The 19,925-nt window shown below is 40.0% G+C and overlaps 1 protein-coding gene across 2 annotated transcripts in view; it reads left to right on the top strand.

The window, feature by feature from the left end:
- LDLRAD3 (low density lipoprotein receptor class A domain containing 3) overlaps positions 1 to 18,581 on the top strand; it is a 118,609-nt gene extending 100,028 nt beyond the window's left edge. Inside the window, exons 5-6 of one of the 2 annotated variants that reach the window (XM_055717004.1) lie at positions 11,691 to 12,036; positions 13,661 to 18,581. In XM_055717004.1, the coding sequence (XP_055572979.1) occupies positions 11,691 to 12,036; positions 13,661 to 13,919 (605 nt within the window). In that variant the 3' untranslated portion in view covers positions 13,920 to 18,581. Of the gene's footprint in view, positions 1 to 11,690; positions 12,037 to 13,657 lie in introns of both variants that reach the window. The other variant, XM_055717003.1, reaches the window with a different exon arrangement.
- The last annotated feature ends 1,344 nt before the right edge of the window (positions 18,582 to 19,925 follow it).

Below are 19,925 nucleotides of genomic sequence, written 5' to 3'. Positions count from 1 at the left end.
TGATGCCGGTGTTCAAATGCGGTTTCGTAGAATCATGCAACAATATGTTTAACATCCTTCACTTGTGATAAGCCAGTTTTCTATTAACCTTCTTTACTACTGCTATGCATTAGACCAAGATGCTGTCAATAAAGGTTCGTTTTCATGTGACACATTAGCTAATTCAGTGCCTTTTAAACTATGCTTAGCTGTACTAATCATTATTATTTGCCTCCAGTCTTTCCATACAGAATGTGAACTGTAAGTATGCTACCAAAACCCTTTTCATTTGTCCTTACACCCAGTAATTATCTTGACATAGCGATTAATGATTATGATTCTTGCCTCTTAATACAAAGTTAAAATACATTTTTATTTCTTGCATTTTACACATGCTTTTTATATTAAATTTTGCACAATTCAGTATGACTAGTTCAGTTAGCCAGGGTCAAAGGGAAAATAAATGTTTCCACAATCTCTGGAAAGAAAAAGCAAGACTACATCTTCAGCGAGAATAGAAGCTGGCACGCTCACATTCATTAGGCTGCATTTGTCAGTGCTGAATAAACAACCTTTCATCAAGTGCAGCAATTTTTTTTCACTCTGTAATTAAAGATTTTTTTTGCTTAATTTATTTATATGAAAATTTGCTGAAGTGAGACCAAAATTTTTACAACGCATATTTCAAAAAGAGGAATTAAGGTTCTGGATAAAGTCCCAAGTACTATAATATCTTGATTTACTGTCTGAAATGTTGTGCTGAGTCCATCCACAAAGGAAAGCTATTCAGGTTTCCTCTACACAATAAAGGAGGAGGTGAGCTCCTTCTTCCTTTATGAATGCATGGTTAGCTTCTAAGACTTGTAGAATTTATAGGTTTGTCAATGAAGTATGAACTTCTACTGAACGTGGCAGTAGGATGGAATCATGTAACAAGTGAGAAAAAATTCTTGAAAAGTAGAGATCCATCCTAATTGTTAGAGGGTGTTTTCAGTCTTTTTTTCTGTTTATCTGAAGACAGGCTTGGTGAAACTAATGCAGGTTTCTCAACTCACTTGGAGAAATAACCCAAATTTAGAGTTGATGGGGTGTTTTGGATTATTTGATTGGCAGGGATAGAGTGTTTGGTTTGGGTTTTTTTTTTCGGCCAGCATATACATGCAGGACTATCAGAGGTGTCAGGGTACCTCCAGAGTCATCCAGACCATTGTTAGCTAGAGACAATCTATTCCAGTGCTTCGTTATCTTTGCCACTTAACATGGCAAGCTGCATCTGACACCAGAGCTATATATGTGGCTTAGGAAGCTGGTAATAAGCTGTTGTGTCGCTTTGCCTTTGGGGGTTCAGATTCAGCCTGGCTTGTAGTTAGTTAAAATTTGTAGGATTTTGGTATTCTGCAGAAAAAACTTTGGGAAACTCTCCTGAGGACATAGAAGGATGGTAGTCCGTACAATGAAATAATCAGAGTGGCCAGGGTAACTGGAAAGCTACAGGCGTGGAGGCACGTGGTGCTATTACTGTTGACTTACAGACAAAGGTAGCGGCTCTAATCAATGAGATGTATGAAATAAAGCTGGGATCTCATGTTAGTCATTTGGGACACTTCCCTGCAGCTTTTGAAAGCACTGAGTTTACATTAGTTGGAACAGGCATTGTTTTGATCCTCTTTCAAGTCAAACTTCTGTATTTAAAAAATTGTAAGATTCCTTGCACTGTTTTCTTCAGCTGAAACAACCCTGATTCTTACAACCTTTCTTGGTAGTGTCTTATGGACATACGATAAGTGCTGTTCTCCACCAAGCTTTGATTTACCTTTGCTTTTTTTTAAGTGTGATGTCCTGAGCTGGATAAATACTCGCACCAGCCAGACACCTTGCTAGGGTTGGGCACTGTTGGGACTGCATTTTTCACTGCTAGTTCACATGCTGTTCTCTGCTGACACCTGACTCCATGTGATCCTGACTATCTCTGCTGATCTCTGATAATTTTTAATTTTAATTTTGTCTAGCAGGCTGCAGGATGCTTGTGTCGCCTAACAGCAAGCTGAATAAGCGTATTCTCTCTACTTTGTCATTCAGGTAGTTATTGATTAGTATCAGATTTAGTGCAGAGCCCTTTGGGCCCTGCTGAAAAGCTTCTCATTTTCTAATGAACCATGGGCAGCCACAGCCTTTGGATGGTTCCCTCCCACTCCCTGTTTTTAGTGTCACGTTTTCTGATTGAGTTTTTAGCAGAGAATGCAGCACTGCTTATTTTCTTCCTGATGTTAATGCCTTCCAGATGCTCGTTGGTGTCCCATTTGTGTACACTAGCTTTCAAATACAGCTTTTCTCCTTTATTCCTCCTTGCTTCACTTGCTTCTCCCCCTGCCCCCCCTTCCTTTGCTTGCTTCTCTTTTTTCCATTTGTTTTCTTCTCCCTCTCTTTCTCTGACATTAGACAGTCTATGTCTGGTGATCAGGAAGGCCAAAGAGGGCTATGCAATAGCCAGTTTCAAAACCAATCGTTGTCACCTTTGCTGTATGTTTTATGCTTTATTTCTTTTATCATATTGAAGGAAAGATTTAGAGTTTCGTTTGCCACCAAGTATAATGTTTGTTAAGACCTTCCCAAAGGTGTAACCTGAACATAGTGAAGCTACTGAGGCCAAGTACTTACTTGCTGTTTACACTGAGTTTGCAGAGCTTGTAGCTGCAAGGAAACATTAGTCTGAATGTCAAACAATTGTAATGCAAAGTCAGGATAACTTTAAGAAGCAAAGCGTTGCATGAAGTAACTCCATGCAGGTGCGTTCTCTGGTGGAACCAAGCACTGAACTCCATCTTGGTTTGAACTGCGCATCTACCCAAATTCACTCTGTCGTTGTGGTCTTGCTTTCCTCTCCAGTCTCCTTTTGCTTCCCAGAGGCAGCCAGGGCTGTCTGCAGGGTGCTTGCTGAAATGGATTTGCTGCCTGCTTCCTCTGTTGCATCCTAGAAGCAGTCAGTGCAGAGGCATAGGGTGGGTATGAATGGATGATGTGAAATGTGACCCTAGGAAAAGTATTAGGTGATTTAGCAGATCTTATCTGTTTTTTGTTTTGATTCTTTTTTTACTCAAGATCACAGCCTGCCAATGGCTTCTAAATTATTAGGACACTATCTTGAATGAGTGAAGTTATGGGACTGTGTATCTGACCGCATCTCTTCCTCTTCATGATTCTTGAAAAAAAATAGGATTGATGATAGTAATATATAAGACAGGGCATGGACTTTGTACTAACACTTTAAAAAAAGCAGAGCTATTAAAATACAGTCCTTGAATGATTAGATTAAATTTAAAAGCTGATTAAAAACATACTTTACAGTATATCTAAATCACACTTAAACAGTATTTCTTGCCAAGTATAGCTGACTCTGCAGGCTCCATAAACCCTGCACCGCATCTCTTCAAGCCTTATTATCCTTCTTATGCACCAGCTGTCCGTACCACTAATGCGGCATCTCGGAAAAAGTTAATGTGCATGTTCTAGCTGAATAGTATGTGTCTTTTCTTACCAACGTCCGAAACAAACAGTGCAAAAAATGCGATTCATCTGTCTGTCCTGTACAGCATCCCACATTCAGCTTTTCCCAGACATTCTGTTGAAATAACATGCATTTTTACAGGCACGTAGATCACCCAGGATTTAGTTTCAGGATTGATAGATGATAAAACCACAAAGATTTCATCCACTGATTTTCATTTTAGTTAGTTTATTTTTTGTTTTGAGTTGTTTTTTTCCTCCTAGATATTCAGATGATTCCAAGGAACGTTAGTGAAGCGTGTCACAGAGACTTGGATTCTAAACCCTCAGAATCAGGCTGTAATAGGGAAGGCAAAGCCACCCATGGCCTTTGACAAATCTATTTTCCTTACATTTTTACTAGGAACTGCCTGAGACCTTTCAAAATTAATCAAGATAGAGCATGGTTCTGTGCTGGTAGGGAGCAGGTAGCTGATACAACATCCAGGCTTTTACCTAGCTCAGAGCTCTGGTATTTATAATTAACCCTTGCAGAAGACAGGGTGGTGCGCTTGCATGTAAATTTGCCAGTGTTGTCAGGGGTACTTGGTAGAACATACACTTATTATGTCATTAGTTAAAACAGTGAAGATAAAGCTGATGGAGACTGTGAGTCTGCTTGGGCCTTGCTGGTTGAAAGTCACAGTTCTGTTAACTTCTCCATTCATTCTTTTGTTTTAACTTTCATGACTATACAATACTACTCCTTAATTGTACACAATTGATTACGTGGCAACCAGAGACACAAAAATCTGGGGAATACAGTTTGTGACTTGAACAAGGTGGGACTGGACTATCTCTTGGGAGATTAGAGGGAAAAGGAGCAGGCTGTGGTACAAGATCAGTGGCTGTTATGTCCAACTTGGGCATAGTGCTCGCACTGGGGATGGAGCCTGGGATGCTGCTATTTGTCACAGGTCTTGGCAAGAGCACCAAGAGCATGCTATGAAGAAAATAACAGTTTTTCTTTCTCTGAAGCACATTAGTGCTTTATTTTATAAGCTTGGCTCACCAAAGAGCCTTTTAGTGGTGCTGATATTTGAATTTTTTGTCATGCAGAACAGGTTTCATTTAGTGATTGAGAGGAGAATGATAGTAATGGAAGCCCCCAGAGCTTTCAGTGCACCAGACTTTTGGTGGGTGGCATCTTCCTGTCCTAAAATGTTACAAGAAGTGTATAGTAACTAACTTCTTAGCAGTCTCCTTGATGGTGACCCTCACTTTTTGGAGGAGAAAGAGGAACCAAACGGAAGTAACTGAGCCCCTCTATTTAGAGAAGAGGTCCTTATGAGGAGAAAGTTCATCTTTTTTATGTTCTGGCCCTGGTTTTAGGTGTAGTTTCTGTACTGGCTGTGAATTAAGCAAATTATACCGCTAGCCTTTTGGACTATCACGTGTTCAGAAAGTGCTGCTTAGATCAATGTCAGAGTGATCCTGAATTGCATTTGAGTAACACTTTAATTTCCTCCTTGGCTTCCATCCACATGCCAAGCCTGGACCTTTTGTTTCCATGCTTGATGGCAGGTTTTGGCTTTGCAGGTTTTTACGTTGCTGCCAAGTTAATTTTAGAAGTTTAGTTGCCATGGCTACTGCTAAGTATTTCTTAGTTCTACTTATTTGCTCAGTTTGCTGCTTTTCTTTTTTTTTTTTTTTTTTTTTTTGTGTGTGTGTGTGAAGTGCATGGAGTAATTATCCTACCCTGCAGAAGATAAAAAGGAGGGCATGTGAGAGGTGAGGCTCTTGATCTTCACTCTGATGACTCAGCTGCTCTTTCAGCAGCTGCAAAGACTTGAAAGCACTGCTTTGGTAACCATGGTCAGGATGAGGGGTTTAAGTCTGGGGAGGAAGGCATGGGTAATGCACTCATTCCAATGCACTGAATGAGATGTGGTGAGCCTGCTGCTAATTCTGCTGACTAATACTGTCTTGAGGTTTATCTGTGTCTTGCTGGCTGGTTGTATGGACTTATAACTATATATAGTTCCAAGTCTTATGCTTAGGCTTAAATTCTTTGGAGCAATGGCCATCGTCTTGCTCGGAGCCTGTACAGTACATTATACAGAGAAATCCTACTTCATTACTAGAGCTCCAAGGCGTTACACTAATATCAGTAATGATTAAAAAAATTATATGCATGGATGTAACAATTTCCCCATATTGAGATGTCCTACTGTTTATGCAGGCAAGGTTGTGAATGTCGTTTCAGTCATCTGAAAGAATAGGCAAAGACAGAGCACCCAGGGGTATTTAGACTGCTGATTAATATTTGAAACACTTAACGCTTTTGAGGAAAATTTAGTTCTTGTCAGTACTGAAGAGCTTGGGAGAATGTCCTGAGAGCCCAAGAACATTATCATATAGTTTTCAGGTGGGGTTAGCAGAGCAGGGAACCAGGCAGAGGTGGAGAAAATTACCCGATGGCCAACTTCAAAAGCCGTGAATAGAGCCACCCTCTGCTCCAGCTTCTTTAGCTCCAGGGCTGTACTGGTTGCTGTGGTTCTGGTCCATAAGTATGAGGGACACTTGTGATTAGCACAGTGTGAAACACAGAATAACTTGGTGCAATTTCAAGCCTGGACATGTATACAGATCAGTATTGTTTGGATGTGAAGCCTTTGCTGTTGTAGACGTACCTGGAAGGAGCTTGGGGTTTCATCCTGCTGCTTTCCTAGAAATCTAATCCATTTACCAAGTACCTGGTAAGCAAAGATATAATCATATTGTATTACTTTGGCCAACTCCCATAGTTAAGATCTGTTTAATGTGTAACACCTGTATTAACAAATCTCTCTTCTGTGCCTGAAATGGGGAAATCAAAAGCAGGGCAGAAACACACTTTGAATGCAGCTGAAAACAAATCCTTGCCTTGGCTGCCTAAGAGAAATATGAAGCAGCTTGGGAGGGGAACAAATGATAACTGAGCATGGAACTCCATGAAGTCAAGGTGCTGTGCTGTCTGGGCTAGATCTTGTTTGTAGCTTGGAGAAGCGCAGTAGGGAAAAAAGGTAAGTGGATTAGAAAGCACATCAGTAGAACAGAGAATATTCTGAAAGTCCAGGGTACAAAATCTGCATGACTTGTTTTAGTGGGACATAAAATCATGAAAGATAAGAAATTTAAGAGCCTTTGGAGGCTTAGGTGGATACCCTAGGAACTCCTAGCACAAAAAGTCAATAATGTGCAGAGGTGCTGCCCATCTGTCTTTGATTTTTGTTGTCTTTAACCTTCCAAGCTGCAGCTCTGCTCTTTAACCAGTTGGAATTTAAATGTGTTGTTACAGTAGCATCTTTGTTGGAGATGGACCGTGACTCGTGCTCATTAAGGCTACAGATGTCTGCTCAGATTATGTATTTCAAAAGCTTTTTCTCTGATGAACTGTGAAAAGTCAGGCTTGAGCATAGGATTGTGAAAGATAAAATAATAGCCTTTCATCCCTGTGTCTGGCAGACTTAATGCAGTTACTCTCAGATCTTTTTAAAAATTTGAAGACAGCAAATTTGTTCAGTGAATAAGATAGCCCTCTGAGCACAACCCCATTACGTTTCCTTTATCAGTGTTTTCCTAAATTACTCACAAAGCTTTTTACACTCCAAAAACCTCTAATCTGTGAATTCAGCATTTCCCAGATACTAAAGTTTATATAGGTATAAATAGCATTGGTAAACTGTTTATGTGGTGTGATTAGAAAACATAGATCTTCTTAATGGGGGAAAAAAAACCATGAAAGAATAAATACTCCATTAATTTAAGCTAAATGAGCTTGCCCACTCACCTTTTTTGAGAATTTGCATTTAATAGCAGAGCAGACAGAACTTTTTAAACCTGCCTAATGTAATACCTGCTTCTTCTGGGAGAAGATGACTGAATTATCAAGAAAATCAGTTCAATGACTTCTGTGATGTGTAAAGGTTTGCTGAAAGTTACTAGAGCAGAACTAAAGAGTCGTGGTTTTTGCTTTCTAAAGTAGCCATGCATGTCCACCTGATATTTTTCAGGTGTTTTTAGATCTCACCTTCTCCCTATTACAGTATGCACAAGATCGGTAGAGGTTCATTGGGCAGTCTCAGCTAGGTGTCCATCATTCCCTTCCACACTTCTTTGTACTCACCTGGCTCTACAAAAAACCAGAATGTTACCAAGGAGTTACCAAGAAGTTATTTATTTCATCATGATTATATATAGAGAGAGTAAGACAAAGAAAAAACTTGATGTAAAAGTCTCTTGTATGCAAAACTGTCTCATACTTGGTGCTATTTTGTTTTAGCTGTGATATAGAGCAGTTTTCTTGCTAGAGCATTCTTTTGGAAGACCATTAAGGGCAGTTCATTTATTTTCCTTGAATGGGATGTGTGATGTGTGCCCTCTTTAGGGTTACAAGCCAAGCAGTGCTGATAGGCTGAGGTAATGTTACTTTCATCTTTTGCAGGTTTGGGTGTACTGACTTTGCTAGAAAAGGAAGGTTAGATTCATGCTGGTCTTTCTTGGTTTAAACTACACCACAGCAGAAGCAAAATACCACTGGACTTGTGAGCATGTTTTGCTAAGGGACCTTAACATTGTTCTTGTCTTGGCCCAGAAGACCCATCCGTAAGGCAAGAATAAGGTTGTTGTTGTTGTGGTGAAAGAAGACTTTGTTTGGATGATAGCTGAATCTTCTTAGGCAGAACTCTCTCAGAGATATGGTGTACTCTCTCTGCTCCTGTAAAGGTATAAAGACTATGCCTGTTGAGGGAGCTGGATTCTTTTTCTGGGTAGAGAGTGTGTGTCTGTGCAAAGTACTCAGCACTGTCCAGGGCACATGAAAGGGCACCTGAGAGATAAACCAGATCTTTCCTCTTCACGGGATATATCCATCCTTCTCAGTGCAACTCAGTGTTAGACATACAGGCTAGAATTCAGTGCCCCAAACCACTGTTGCTGAGTTGGCCAGTTCAAAGGCTGCACCAGACAGCACTATTCAAAACAGCACCTTCACAGCTGTACTTCTGGTTCAGATGTACACAGACCTGTGGTCCCTCGTGTAGGCATGCCCTTAGAGTGCTCTTGTTCTCAGAGATACAGTGAACTAAATGGGAATACAAGCAACAGATTTAAAAACCTGAAAAAGAACAGCTCTACTGGTCAACAAATGATTCATTAGCCACAGTAACCCCAAAGCTTCAAAACTGCATGTTAACTGCAAATTTACCCAGAATCTCTGCAAGATAGGTGGGTGGTTGTTGTTATGAAAAGGATCATCAACCCATATAAAATAGGTGTTTTGTTTCAGACTGTCCTAAAGCTGGTCATCAGATCCCATTTGACTTTTGGCAAAATATTTTATCTTCAACAATATGGTTAACCATTTGGATTTACAGAGGCTTTTCGTGCGGGACCTGGAAGATGCTATCCTAAACAGTCGGGTAACCTTAAAAGTTTTGAAAAAAAGTTGGTGTATAATTCAAGTCTGTCATTTTTCTTCTCTTTTAATAAGATAGAGATTATAAAGAGAAGGGACTAAGCTGCTGCAGAATGATCCCATGGTAACTGATGAGGTCTCATCAGGCCTGCAAAGGCATCCTGTTCTCAGTCTCATGCTAATGAACCAGTGTGCCAAGTTGAATGAAAGTCTTGTGGCATTTTGCTGGGATGTCATGAATATATTTACCTTCCTTGCACTGAAGAATTGCAGGTAGTCATATTCATCCATGGATCTTTCCTTGCAAATACACTTCTTGTTGTTTGCATAAAAATGGTCTGCTTGTCACTATGCTCCCTACTCTAGCCCTCGTCCATTATATGTGACCAGAATTCGTTTTTCAACTGGTGAATTTAGGGAGTGTATTAAAGAAGCTACAGCAATATGTGATGAGCTGTAATTAAAATTACTGACACATTTAAATTCCTTTCTTCCCTTCTGCACTGATTTACATTCTTCATGTAGACTTTGTTCACTTTGCTGAGTGAGCCAGAGACCTTAGTGTTGACTGGTAACTGATTTCTGCTTTCTCTCCAGCACAGTTGCATGGGGAAATAAATTTAGTAAGGATCCTTGCTGAGGTGTGACACTAGGTATCAAGAAAACTGTGTGGCTTGCAGCTGGCCTGCAAAGCTCTGGTCTGTGGTTGTAGGGGCATCATCAGTAAAACAAATCTATTTAAGAGTGGTAGTTTTGGTACTCGGTAGCAGGACAAATAATCATGTTCTCTTAGTTCTGGTACAGCCTTTCTTTCCCATCTCATCCCTTCTTACTAAAATATCTATGATTTAAAATGGAGACATTTAAAGGATTAGCCATTTTATGCTGTATTATCTTACCTAGCCAATGCCCAAGTTATTTTTAGTGATGCTGGAAAATGTGGTTTCATGTTTAACCGTGGAAGTGAATTACCAAAATCAAATATTCAGAGAAATACCCAAAGCATCTTGATGCAGAACAGTGGGTGCTTGAGGAAAGCTCTTCTTTTATGCCAGACACAGTCGGTATTGTTGCTAGGGAAATGTCTTAAGTGGCTCAGTTGCAATTCTGAGTGCCCAAAAAGCAGGTTTAGGTGATAGGTGAAAGAAAGGAAAATCTTATGTTAAGATGTACTGTCTAGCCTTTTGCAGTGGGAGATTAAAAATTTGAATGTGTAGTCCTCTTGTAATTGTGTGGATTTTGGAGGTCAAGGGGTTGGGTTTGTTTTATTTGTTTTTTACTTAGCCTCTTGGTTTTCTTGAGGTAGATGAATGTCTTGTATCAGAATAGAATTTTTCTTTTTGAAGCTATAAGGACTTACAGCCTGCACAGAAATAGAAATTCTCCCCAAAAAAAGAAAACAGTACTCAACAGCTGTATGACCTTGTGACCATGGGGCTGAAACGGAATTAGGGGAACACGGTTCTGTGGTGCTGGCACTGGCCTCAGATGCAGCAGTTGTATCAGTGTGTTTATGCTATTTTGCCTCTCTGAGCTTCTTTCCTCCTTTGCATTTTGTTGCCTTTTATTGTATTTTCTTATAAGATTTGTGTGCAGTTCAAAGTCCATTCAGATGTTGTCCAAAGTTGTCATTCCATCACCTCTCTGCTTCTCTGGGCCCAGAGCCTGGGTGGGAATTCTTCTCCTGTATCATGACTGATCATTACAAATCCAACTGTAACTTCTCTTATGATTCTCAGTAACTTTGCCAGTTCTTCAGCGCCTCCTGCAAATAAAACATACACTATATGCCGTCTGAAGTACGTCTTCTGATCCAGTCTTCTCATCTCTTCCCATCATCCCTGTAATACTGTTGTTCAGGGTTGTGCTTCTGTTCCTGCTCCCTGCCACTCTGATACCATTTCCAGCCATTCCCTTCATCATTTCCATCTCAAATTGAAGCTCACTTGTGCGATCTTTCATGGCCTTAGCCCAGTTCATATTTTTTCTTTTCCTCATCTTGTTCTATCTTAACTTGATTTTTTTGTTTGGTTTGGGGGTTTTGTTTTCTTTTTACCATTCACTACTTTCACTGCACTCTGTGCTTTTATTAGACTTTCACATCTCTTACTGGTATCACATCTACCAGGCTTATAACACTGTTTTTACTGTTCCAGTGTCCATTCTTCTTTTGAATTTTTTCCGGAAGGAGGTCTTCTGATCACAAACATCCAAATAACACCCTTTTAGTAAGCAGCTATCTATATTTCCTCCCATACTTATTTTGGACTGTTAGATCTGTGGAGCACAGGATTAGTTGCTGCCTTTTTTGATAAAGTATGTAAACTTCGCACTGCAAGGTATCATTAAAAGTAAAGATCAGGCCTTTTATATCTCTGATTCTAGTGTGCTTTGCCAGGTACAGCTGGAGTACTGTGCTTATGCCTTGGAACTGGGTGTCTCACCTTTGGAAACAAAAAGTTATGACTGATTGGTAGGGATGGGGCAGATACGCACATGATAGTGCATATGCTTCCTACTAAGGTGTGTATTTTCATCTTTCTCAGCTTGTCTCTCCTTTGTAGTTTATCTGCAGGTGAGGATGGACCTTGATAGTCAGCCAATCTCTGATTTGCATGCATATGCTTTTAATAAGCTAATTTTCCACAATCCAAAGAAGAAAGGGAAACTTGCTTTTGTCACCCAGTACATTAATGGAAAACACAGCACAGGTTAAAAGCAGATTTTTATTGAAACATGTTTCAGGCTTCCTTTTCCTTTTGTCTTGCAGAGGCAGGCAGCGGCCAAGATTATGTGACCTCAGAAAATCAGCTGCTTTACTACCCTAGTATTACCTATGCGATCATTGGTAGCTCTGTCATTTTCGTACTTGTGGTGGCCTTTCTTGCTCTAGTCCTGCATCACCAACGGAAACGCAACAATCTCATGACCCTGCCAGTGCATCGACTGCAGCACCCTGTTCTGCTGTCCCGGCTGGTGGTCCTCGATCACCCACACCACTGCAGCGTCACCTACAATGTCAACAATGGGATCCAGTACATGTCCAACCAGGGCTACCACAGGCCAGTGGACCTGGACTCTCCGCCATCCTATTCAGAGGCTGTGCTCGACCAAAGGTATGTACAAGAGCTAATTCTGTGTTCGCCAGTGTTTCACGCTACTGGTTGCAGTTCTGTTAATCTGTACTTCTGCTCCCCATTTATGCTTATTACTGCTTTTAACAAGTACAGCATTGCAATTCTGTCACATGCACAGGGCCAAATTTGGGCAAATTTGAGCTGCTCCTGCATATGAAAAATTCATGGTACTGAGGTCCCCTTACTGCTACTGATATTAAAAGGATTTAAGGCAAACTAAGTCACGCTCTCTTAGCATGTGTCATTGGTAGCAGAGACTTTGAGGACGGCAGAGAATGCAAAGAAATGTATCACTTGTCTAGTAGTGCCAGCCTGGAATCAAAACATGAAAACTGAAGTTGGAGTTTTGCCAAAAAAAACCCAGCTAGGTTGTAGGTCATACTATTTTAAAAAAAAATGGTCTTATATGATTATACGTATATAAAGGTGAGAGGTCTGTTCTTGCATAAAGAAATTGTATAGTCCCTCTGCTCTCTGCTACATTCCCTTTACCAATAGGAGAAAAGAACAGGACTCTGAAATGGAAAGTGCTGTTCTCATTTTAAATATCTGAAGGTGCTTTGAAATTTTGTGGGTGGGTGTGGCTTGGGTTATGATGTTTTTGTAGTTATGGCACTGGTTTTATTTGTAGGTAATTAACCTTTGTTTTAAGCTCTCTCTGTACAGTCTTTCCTAACAAAACTCCTAGACTGACATGCTTTGTACACAAAAAGGGGCATGGTATGAATTTTAATTATCCAGATTGTTCACTGTCACCTTGTTAGTATGTTTTAGTAGGAACTCTGGGATCTAAGAATGATAAACATTCCTATTCTCTGCTGCATTGGCAGCAGCTCCCTTGTCTTAATGTTGACACGCATAATAGCGGTATCTTTTCATTAGTAAGGACAACTAAATGAGCAACTGTCCAGAGTGTAATCAGTTCTCACCTGGACTGATACAAACCATCAGCAATTTCAGAGCTAATTGCTCCCAAGACCTGTTATCAATCTTGTTTACTATCACAACCAAAAAGACCCAGGTTTCCTGAATCCAGTATTCATCTTGTCTATGCCTACTTAGCAGTTGCTCTGCATATGGTATCGTGACAACAAAAGTGATTTGTCATGTGGAGAACTCAGTTCGTTATTTATGTGTAGACTGTAAGCCATTAATCTCTGTCACTTAATGGAGGTTTCCCCAGATCTTTCTTGTGTTCACATCATTGTCTATAGGTGTAAATCCACTACTTATTTCTTTTAAAGTGCTTTCTCAGGCTGGGTAAATGTTATACAGGAAGAATTCTTACCTCTTGCAGCTGTCTTTGAGGATAAGCTGCGATTTGTTGGAAGCACATAGCCTTGAATATTGGAATGTAGAGTGTTAAGTATGATATAATTAGCTATGTTGCACCTTGACCAGGAACCTTAGTGCCCAGTGGTGGTGTGGGTGTTTCGGAACAACCTGAATAACGTAGGCAGGTCTGTAGAAGATGTCCTGATAGGTGTCATCATGGAAAAGCTAAGAAATACTGTTTGGTTTTTTTCATAATGGAAAAACTGTGTAGTTTCTTACCTACTACTGCTTTCAGTAACTTCTTACTATGTTGCATATCTTACAGCAGACCGCCTTGGTTTGACCTTCCTCCACCGCCTTACTGTTCTGAATCAGAATCCCCTAGCCAGCCAGATCTTCCTCCTTACCGATCTCGGACGGGAAGCTTGGTGAGCACAGACACTCCCATGGCAGGAAGCCCTCTGGGCACAGCCACCAGTTGGACAAGAGACATCCATGACAGCATGGATGGCCACAGAACTGTTCTCGAGAGGACAGCAGATCAAAGTGATTCTCTCATCAACCACACTGCTGAAAGAGAAGTGTAACTGCTCCAGTGTTTGAGATGGGCAGGAAGGCATTTACTGTTTCAACTCTGTATGGGTTAATTGGCTGTGGCTAATAGGTTTCAGAGGGACACGTGCCTGAGTGATTACTTGATTTGAATCCACACTGAGTTAATACTTGGATTCAGCATTTTGGGCTCATCAAAGACAGAGCCGTGAGAGCTAAACCTAGAGTCATATCAGCTCTCCGCAATATTTCTGCAAGCAAGTTCTGGTTCAGACCAGTAAAAAACCCGTAAGTGCTGTGTCAAAGAACTGATGTGATGTCTTTCTTGAACTATTTTATGTACATGAATGTATATATGTGCATGTATAAAATATACAGGTATTGCACACAAAAGCTATGCCAGAAGGACTCTTTTGTTCAGACTGCCTCCCGTCCTGGTGACATGTGAGCTGTTTTGTCTTACTGCCTGGTGCCAGCTGGTGGTCACTGAGCACGTGAGAGGCAGTCTCTCTGCTTGGAGGTCTGGTGCCCAATGGCAGTGATCAAATTGCAGATGTCCTACTTGACCCTTCTCTTCATAGCCTGGAACATTCTCACTGTGAATGTAATTTTCAAAGTTTAAGCTTGTGAGGATGCAACAACTCTGAGCAAATCAGGGTTTTTTCCCCAGATGCTAATATCCAGGCCAAATTTTTACAGGCTTTCTCAGGAACAGTGCAAAGGTTGGCTTATCTGTCCGACTTCAAGGCTGAGTACAGAGGCACTGAAGCTTCTCAACAAACCAGCACAAGATTTCTTTTCAAGTGTGGCAAAATAACATTACTTAAAAAAAAAAGGCACACCAAACAACAGCAGCAGCAACAACAAAACCCCAACCAGAAAAAAACCCTATACTGTTTCAACTAAATCTTAAGCACCAAAATCAGCCTGAGGCAAACACCCATCACAGAAAGCTTTAGTGAGGATGACTAGTTTGTTATATTTGTAAACTAACTGAACGCAGGTCATGTAGTGAAAGGTGTTGGGCTTGTTGGCCCTGTCTGCAGTGTGTATATGTACATGCATGGATACACATTTAATACTGTGTGTATGTATGTGTATTGCATAGGTTTAGTTCTGCTGCACCAGTAGAACTCTAAAATGTCAATGTTCCACTCATTCTATTCTCATTGGGGTTTACGGAGTTTGCCTTTATTTGTGTTCATTTGGTTGAAATTGTAGCTTCTGCAGAAAAACAGAATTATTTGTGTTCACTTGGTCTTAACTCTTGAAATGGTCTCCTGTGAAGTGTGTTTCAGTGCACAGTGTTGAATCATCCCTGGGAAAGTGTCTCGGAGGTAAAGATATTCAGAGTGGCAAGAGGGAAGGTAAGCTGTGAATTTAAATGCCACTACAGTGCTGTGCTTGTGCTCAGTGTACAGCAAACAATGCAGTGTCTTCCTTTTGTCCAGAGGGAAATTGGCCCTGAAAAATTATTTATATTTGTCTATCAGACACATTTCCCATGCCTCCTTTCATGTAATGAAGTGTCATTAACAGACTTTGCTGTGTAATGGAAATGAAGGAAGCCGACGGCCCACATCATCTGCTTTTTTCTTCCCTACTTTTCTAAGGAAACTTCTTTCACCCAAAGGTTATGCTCAGAACCCAAGAATTTTTGAGCTTGAGTGTAGGTAGGGGAACGACTTGGGTTCAGTCTCAGTTTCCACATGTACAAATTTTTTTGTGGTGTTGCTTTTTTTTTTTTTTTTTTTTTTCCTTTTAAATACCATAGCAGTAGCTGGAAACGAAGAGGCAGGGGCCAGGTGGATATACAAGCACAGGTCATTCCAGAACTGAGATGATACAGTGAAGAGTTCTGGAGAATTTTAACGCTGACTTTGGAAGCAGATGAATGGCAGCCTTTCATACAGACTTAGGCAGCCTGTCTTGAATTGTGCTGCTGGAGATGCTCCAAGGTCCTTGTAAAGCAATGTACAAGATCGGGTCAGATTTCATCCTTGCTGGGAGCTCAAGCAATGTAATTACGCTGTCCTTCACAAAGCAGGACGTGGCTAATTAATGACTCCATCCGACTTCATAGGCAAACTGTTGTCATCCCCACCTAGCAGACAGTTCCATTTCATTTTGCAGGTAGGTTAAACTTGGGTTTAACTAGCTGAGTTAATAGTAAAGGTCAGTGCAGGGCTGTCTCCAGTGAACACTGGACCCTACTGTCCCTCTTGCCTTTCGCTGTTTCTGTTCAGCCTCTGTAAGAGAGCTACATAATGCTGTATCTGAATTAGCCTTAATGTTTTTCTGTTCCAGTTTTAAAAACATTTTATTGGACTTCACTGCAAACTCTTCAACATTATGTTTTAGTTTCGTTAAAGTAAATATATTTTTACAGTTGCCTAAGGCTGTATTTCTGAAACTAAACCAGTGTTCAGTGTAGCTTACATGGCATGTATTCCTCATGCAAGTCTTCCATGGGGAGTGCATTTCACTATGTGTATTCTAAGACACCAGGGTGTGTGCAAACTGAATATTGTTTTCCTGTGGCATCAGAAAAACATTGCCTTGCATTACTAAGAAGTAGGAAAAGAGTGGACATAGCCGGCTTCTTCTGGCTTCTGTGTCAGTCACTCATATATGTACATATATATATATATATATATATATATACACACACTACAAAAAAACCCCCAAACTTTCAGGTTGTATATATTCACGTATCTTTTGCATTAAGATAATCCATTTGGACTTTACAAGTAAAAGAAGGAAAAAACATTCTGAACGGTGTGTCGTTTTCCCTTCCAGTTAAGGGTGTATTTATCTTTGTATAGGATTCTTCTAGTTTTTGAGAACATGCGTTAATAAATGGAGATTGTGCCTTTCTGATTGAATGTTGATTTGGGAGGCTATTAACTACATTCCTGGGTGTTGTTACATATCATTGTCTAGAGATCCAAAAAGAAACAAGTCTTGTCTTCCTCTTTGTTGTTACTTATGGAGACCACTGAACTTTGAGGAGTACAGAACTTTAGTATCTTGTTCCAAAAAGGCATGTTGAAACTTTAAGGGGGCCTTTCATCTTACTCCCGTTTTCTGGTTTGTAAAGCAGATTTGCTAGCTGGTTTCTTTGGAAATTGCTGTAGTGTCACACAGAAATTGTTTATAATGTGTCACTTCTAGTAGTGTTAATACAGTGTTATACTGCATTATTCAGTGGAATCTTTGGGAAAGCATGGTAGCAACAACCGTGCTGATGAAATTAAATATTTCATTGAAAATCCTGCAGCTTGTAAGGTTGAAGTTAAATGTTCATGAAATATCAGGTGGTAGAGTTTCGTTTCGGTAGCCGCTAAAATTGGAATCGATCATTCTGTTGTTTGCAATAGCTTTTCACATTTTAGTTTGAGGTTAGTCTTCCAGGAGCTTTTCTTTATACTTAATATTTATAAACAAGTGGATGTTATTTCAAAGACCTATTCTTACAAAAGTAAAACTGATCAGTTTTCTTCCAGAGCCAAATTCTGATTCCACATCTGTATTGAATAGTGAGCACTGTAATGAATAGTTCACAGTGCAGGTATTAATATATTTCATTCCAGCAAAACAATTTGAAGAAATGACTACTTGAGGTAGACAAAGGAATGTGGATTAGCCTGTTGGAAATAAGATTTGGGTTATTTAAAAATAAAAGAAATAAATTTCAGGAGTTTTGAGCGTAACCTCTGCTGAATCCAGAGTGATGTGTATTTAAAATCAGGCCATTAGTGAATCTGCTTGATAATAATCTGAATTTCCTTGTAAGGCAAATTACAGTTTACTTCTCTGGTATTGTGCTAATAGAAAACTGGCAGTAATGCTTATAAAAGAGAGCCTGTGAAGAATTTTCTCTGCTCTTGTCTACAGTGACACACATGACAACAGTGACTGCATTGCGATTTTTAAATAACTGCATTGATTCTTCCTTTCCTTTTAAGTCAAATCAGTTTTATTTACACCACTTCACTTTGATACAGCTAATAGGGCCCTTGTGATAGATTTAGAAGCTGAGTGGAGGAAAGAGATGATGACTCTCATTTTAATTAATGCTGCAGCTTGTTAATCTCGCGTGCTTTACTTTTTAGACATCTTAGGAAAGACAAATGGTTTTAGTAGATAAGAAAAACTATTAACGATGGAAAGGATAGAGGGACGCTGATTCTGAATTTAATTTTTAATGAATATTTAAAATTGTATAAATGAAGGAAGAATTTAATGCTGTATTTTTTATGTGGTGATCAGATGGCAAGTACTGTTTTTAACTTTTGCTCATCGGAGGCTACTTTGCCTATAATGCCTGGAACTAAATTGGTAAAATGAATGGTGGTCTTGCAGTTCATACTGGATCTGAAATATTTTTTATTAACACAAGGTTATTTTGCACCATGGACTAAAATATGGACTGCAGAAAAAATTTAAATACTGTGCTGGATTCTGCCGGAATGTATCCCAGTACAGGACTGTGGCCTTCATTTGTCCTTTTGTTTGTTTGTTTTTTTTTCTCTGATCTGAGAGGTTTTGTCAACCTGAAATGGAGATGTTACATAAGAGCTTTTGGGAGGTTGTATCTTGAAACCCAGCCTTGTCTTGAACTTTTGTAAACTGGAAAGCTTCAAAAATGTACTCTGTATTCCTGAATAAAGTTGGTGTTTTAATACTGTTCACAAGTGAGATTTCTGCTGTCTCATGAAGTCTCAGTGTTAGTTTTATAGCCTTCTACATGAGGTTTCTTCCAACTTCTTTTGCATTCAGTGTTAAGTTCTGTTACCTCTTTGTGGGTGTTAAACATATTTTTAAAAAGTGCTATTGGAAACCCACATGTACAAGTGTGTATAAAAATATACTGATAATATTTATTCATATTTATAAAAATGAAATTATGTAATTTCATAATTTCTTGTTCTTATTTTGCCATTCTGATCATACTATCAAAGATGAGGCATCTGAAGCAGTCATGTTCTCTTTTCTGCTTTATAGCAAAGCTCTAGATGCTTCAGCAGAGGTTAATGCTCTGTGTTGGCTGCTGCATACAGATTTCCTAGCAGAACTAAGGGGCCTCTAGCATTAGCTGCTGTCTCTCCCTTTCCACCTAACGTTTCCCCACCACTTATGTTCCCAGCACGATGACCCAGTTTATATCCAGGTCCATGATCCATATGCCAGGTGCGTGAGCCAGGTTCAAGCTGAGATGCTCTGTGGAGGCTGTGTGTCTGGCTGAAGTCCCATGTCAGGGCTCTTTTCCCAGCAGATGCCTGATGCAGGCACCACCACTATCATGGGAACCATCGAGCCCCATGAAGTCCAGATCCACCTGACACGTGGATCATAGCCATTCTTTTTGTCAAGGTCCTGTCACCCACAGGACTAGTGTTAAGAAATACCTCCTGTGAAGTTATTTTCTCAGACTAAGGAGAATGGGTGCAAATGTTACATCTAAATATTTCAATCTATATGAGTATGTAGAGGTTGACATACTTCGCTTCAATGACTCATCTCCACTTGCTACTGTCTGTCACAAAGACATGTCATTTTTATCATTATCCTTGTTAATTAAGCCACATACCATCACTGAAATTCTCAGATGGTAATCTTCATTTGATGCTGGCAAACTGCCCCCAGATAAATAGCTGTGGATCCAGAATTCACACCGGCAGCATAAGGGAGATGGAGCTGTCGAGGCTGCCACAATGAGCTCTCTGCAGGGAGGGAACGCTGGGGTCTCAGAGCTGGCTCACTCAGCCATGTCCCAGCAAGAGCTATGCTTGAGAAATGTTGATGCAGAAGACAGCTGCTTATGAAAATAAATAGCATACTCTCCAGCTAAGCTCCCTGATTAATCATTTTTATTCTCTCTGCTTCAATTTATTTAAAAATCTTAATTCTTACACCTTAAAAAATTAAATACGCAGTTTATTTCAGCAGTGATCTCAGTGCAGCATCTTTTCTTGCTGATTTGCAAACAGTCTCCTAATTATTCAGCCTCAGTTATCTATTGGTGAGAGAACTAAGCA

This window comes from Falco cherrug, chromosome 7, assembly GCF_023634085.1.
Source record: "Falco cherrug isolate bFalChe1 chromosome 7, bFalChe1.pri, whole genome shotgun sequence".
NCBI lineage: Eukaryota > Metazoa > Chordata > Aves > Falconiformes > Falconidae > Falco > Falco cherrug.
This window is presented reverse-complemented; position numbering and strand designations above follow the sequence as displayed.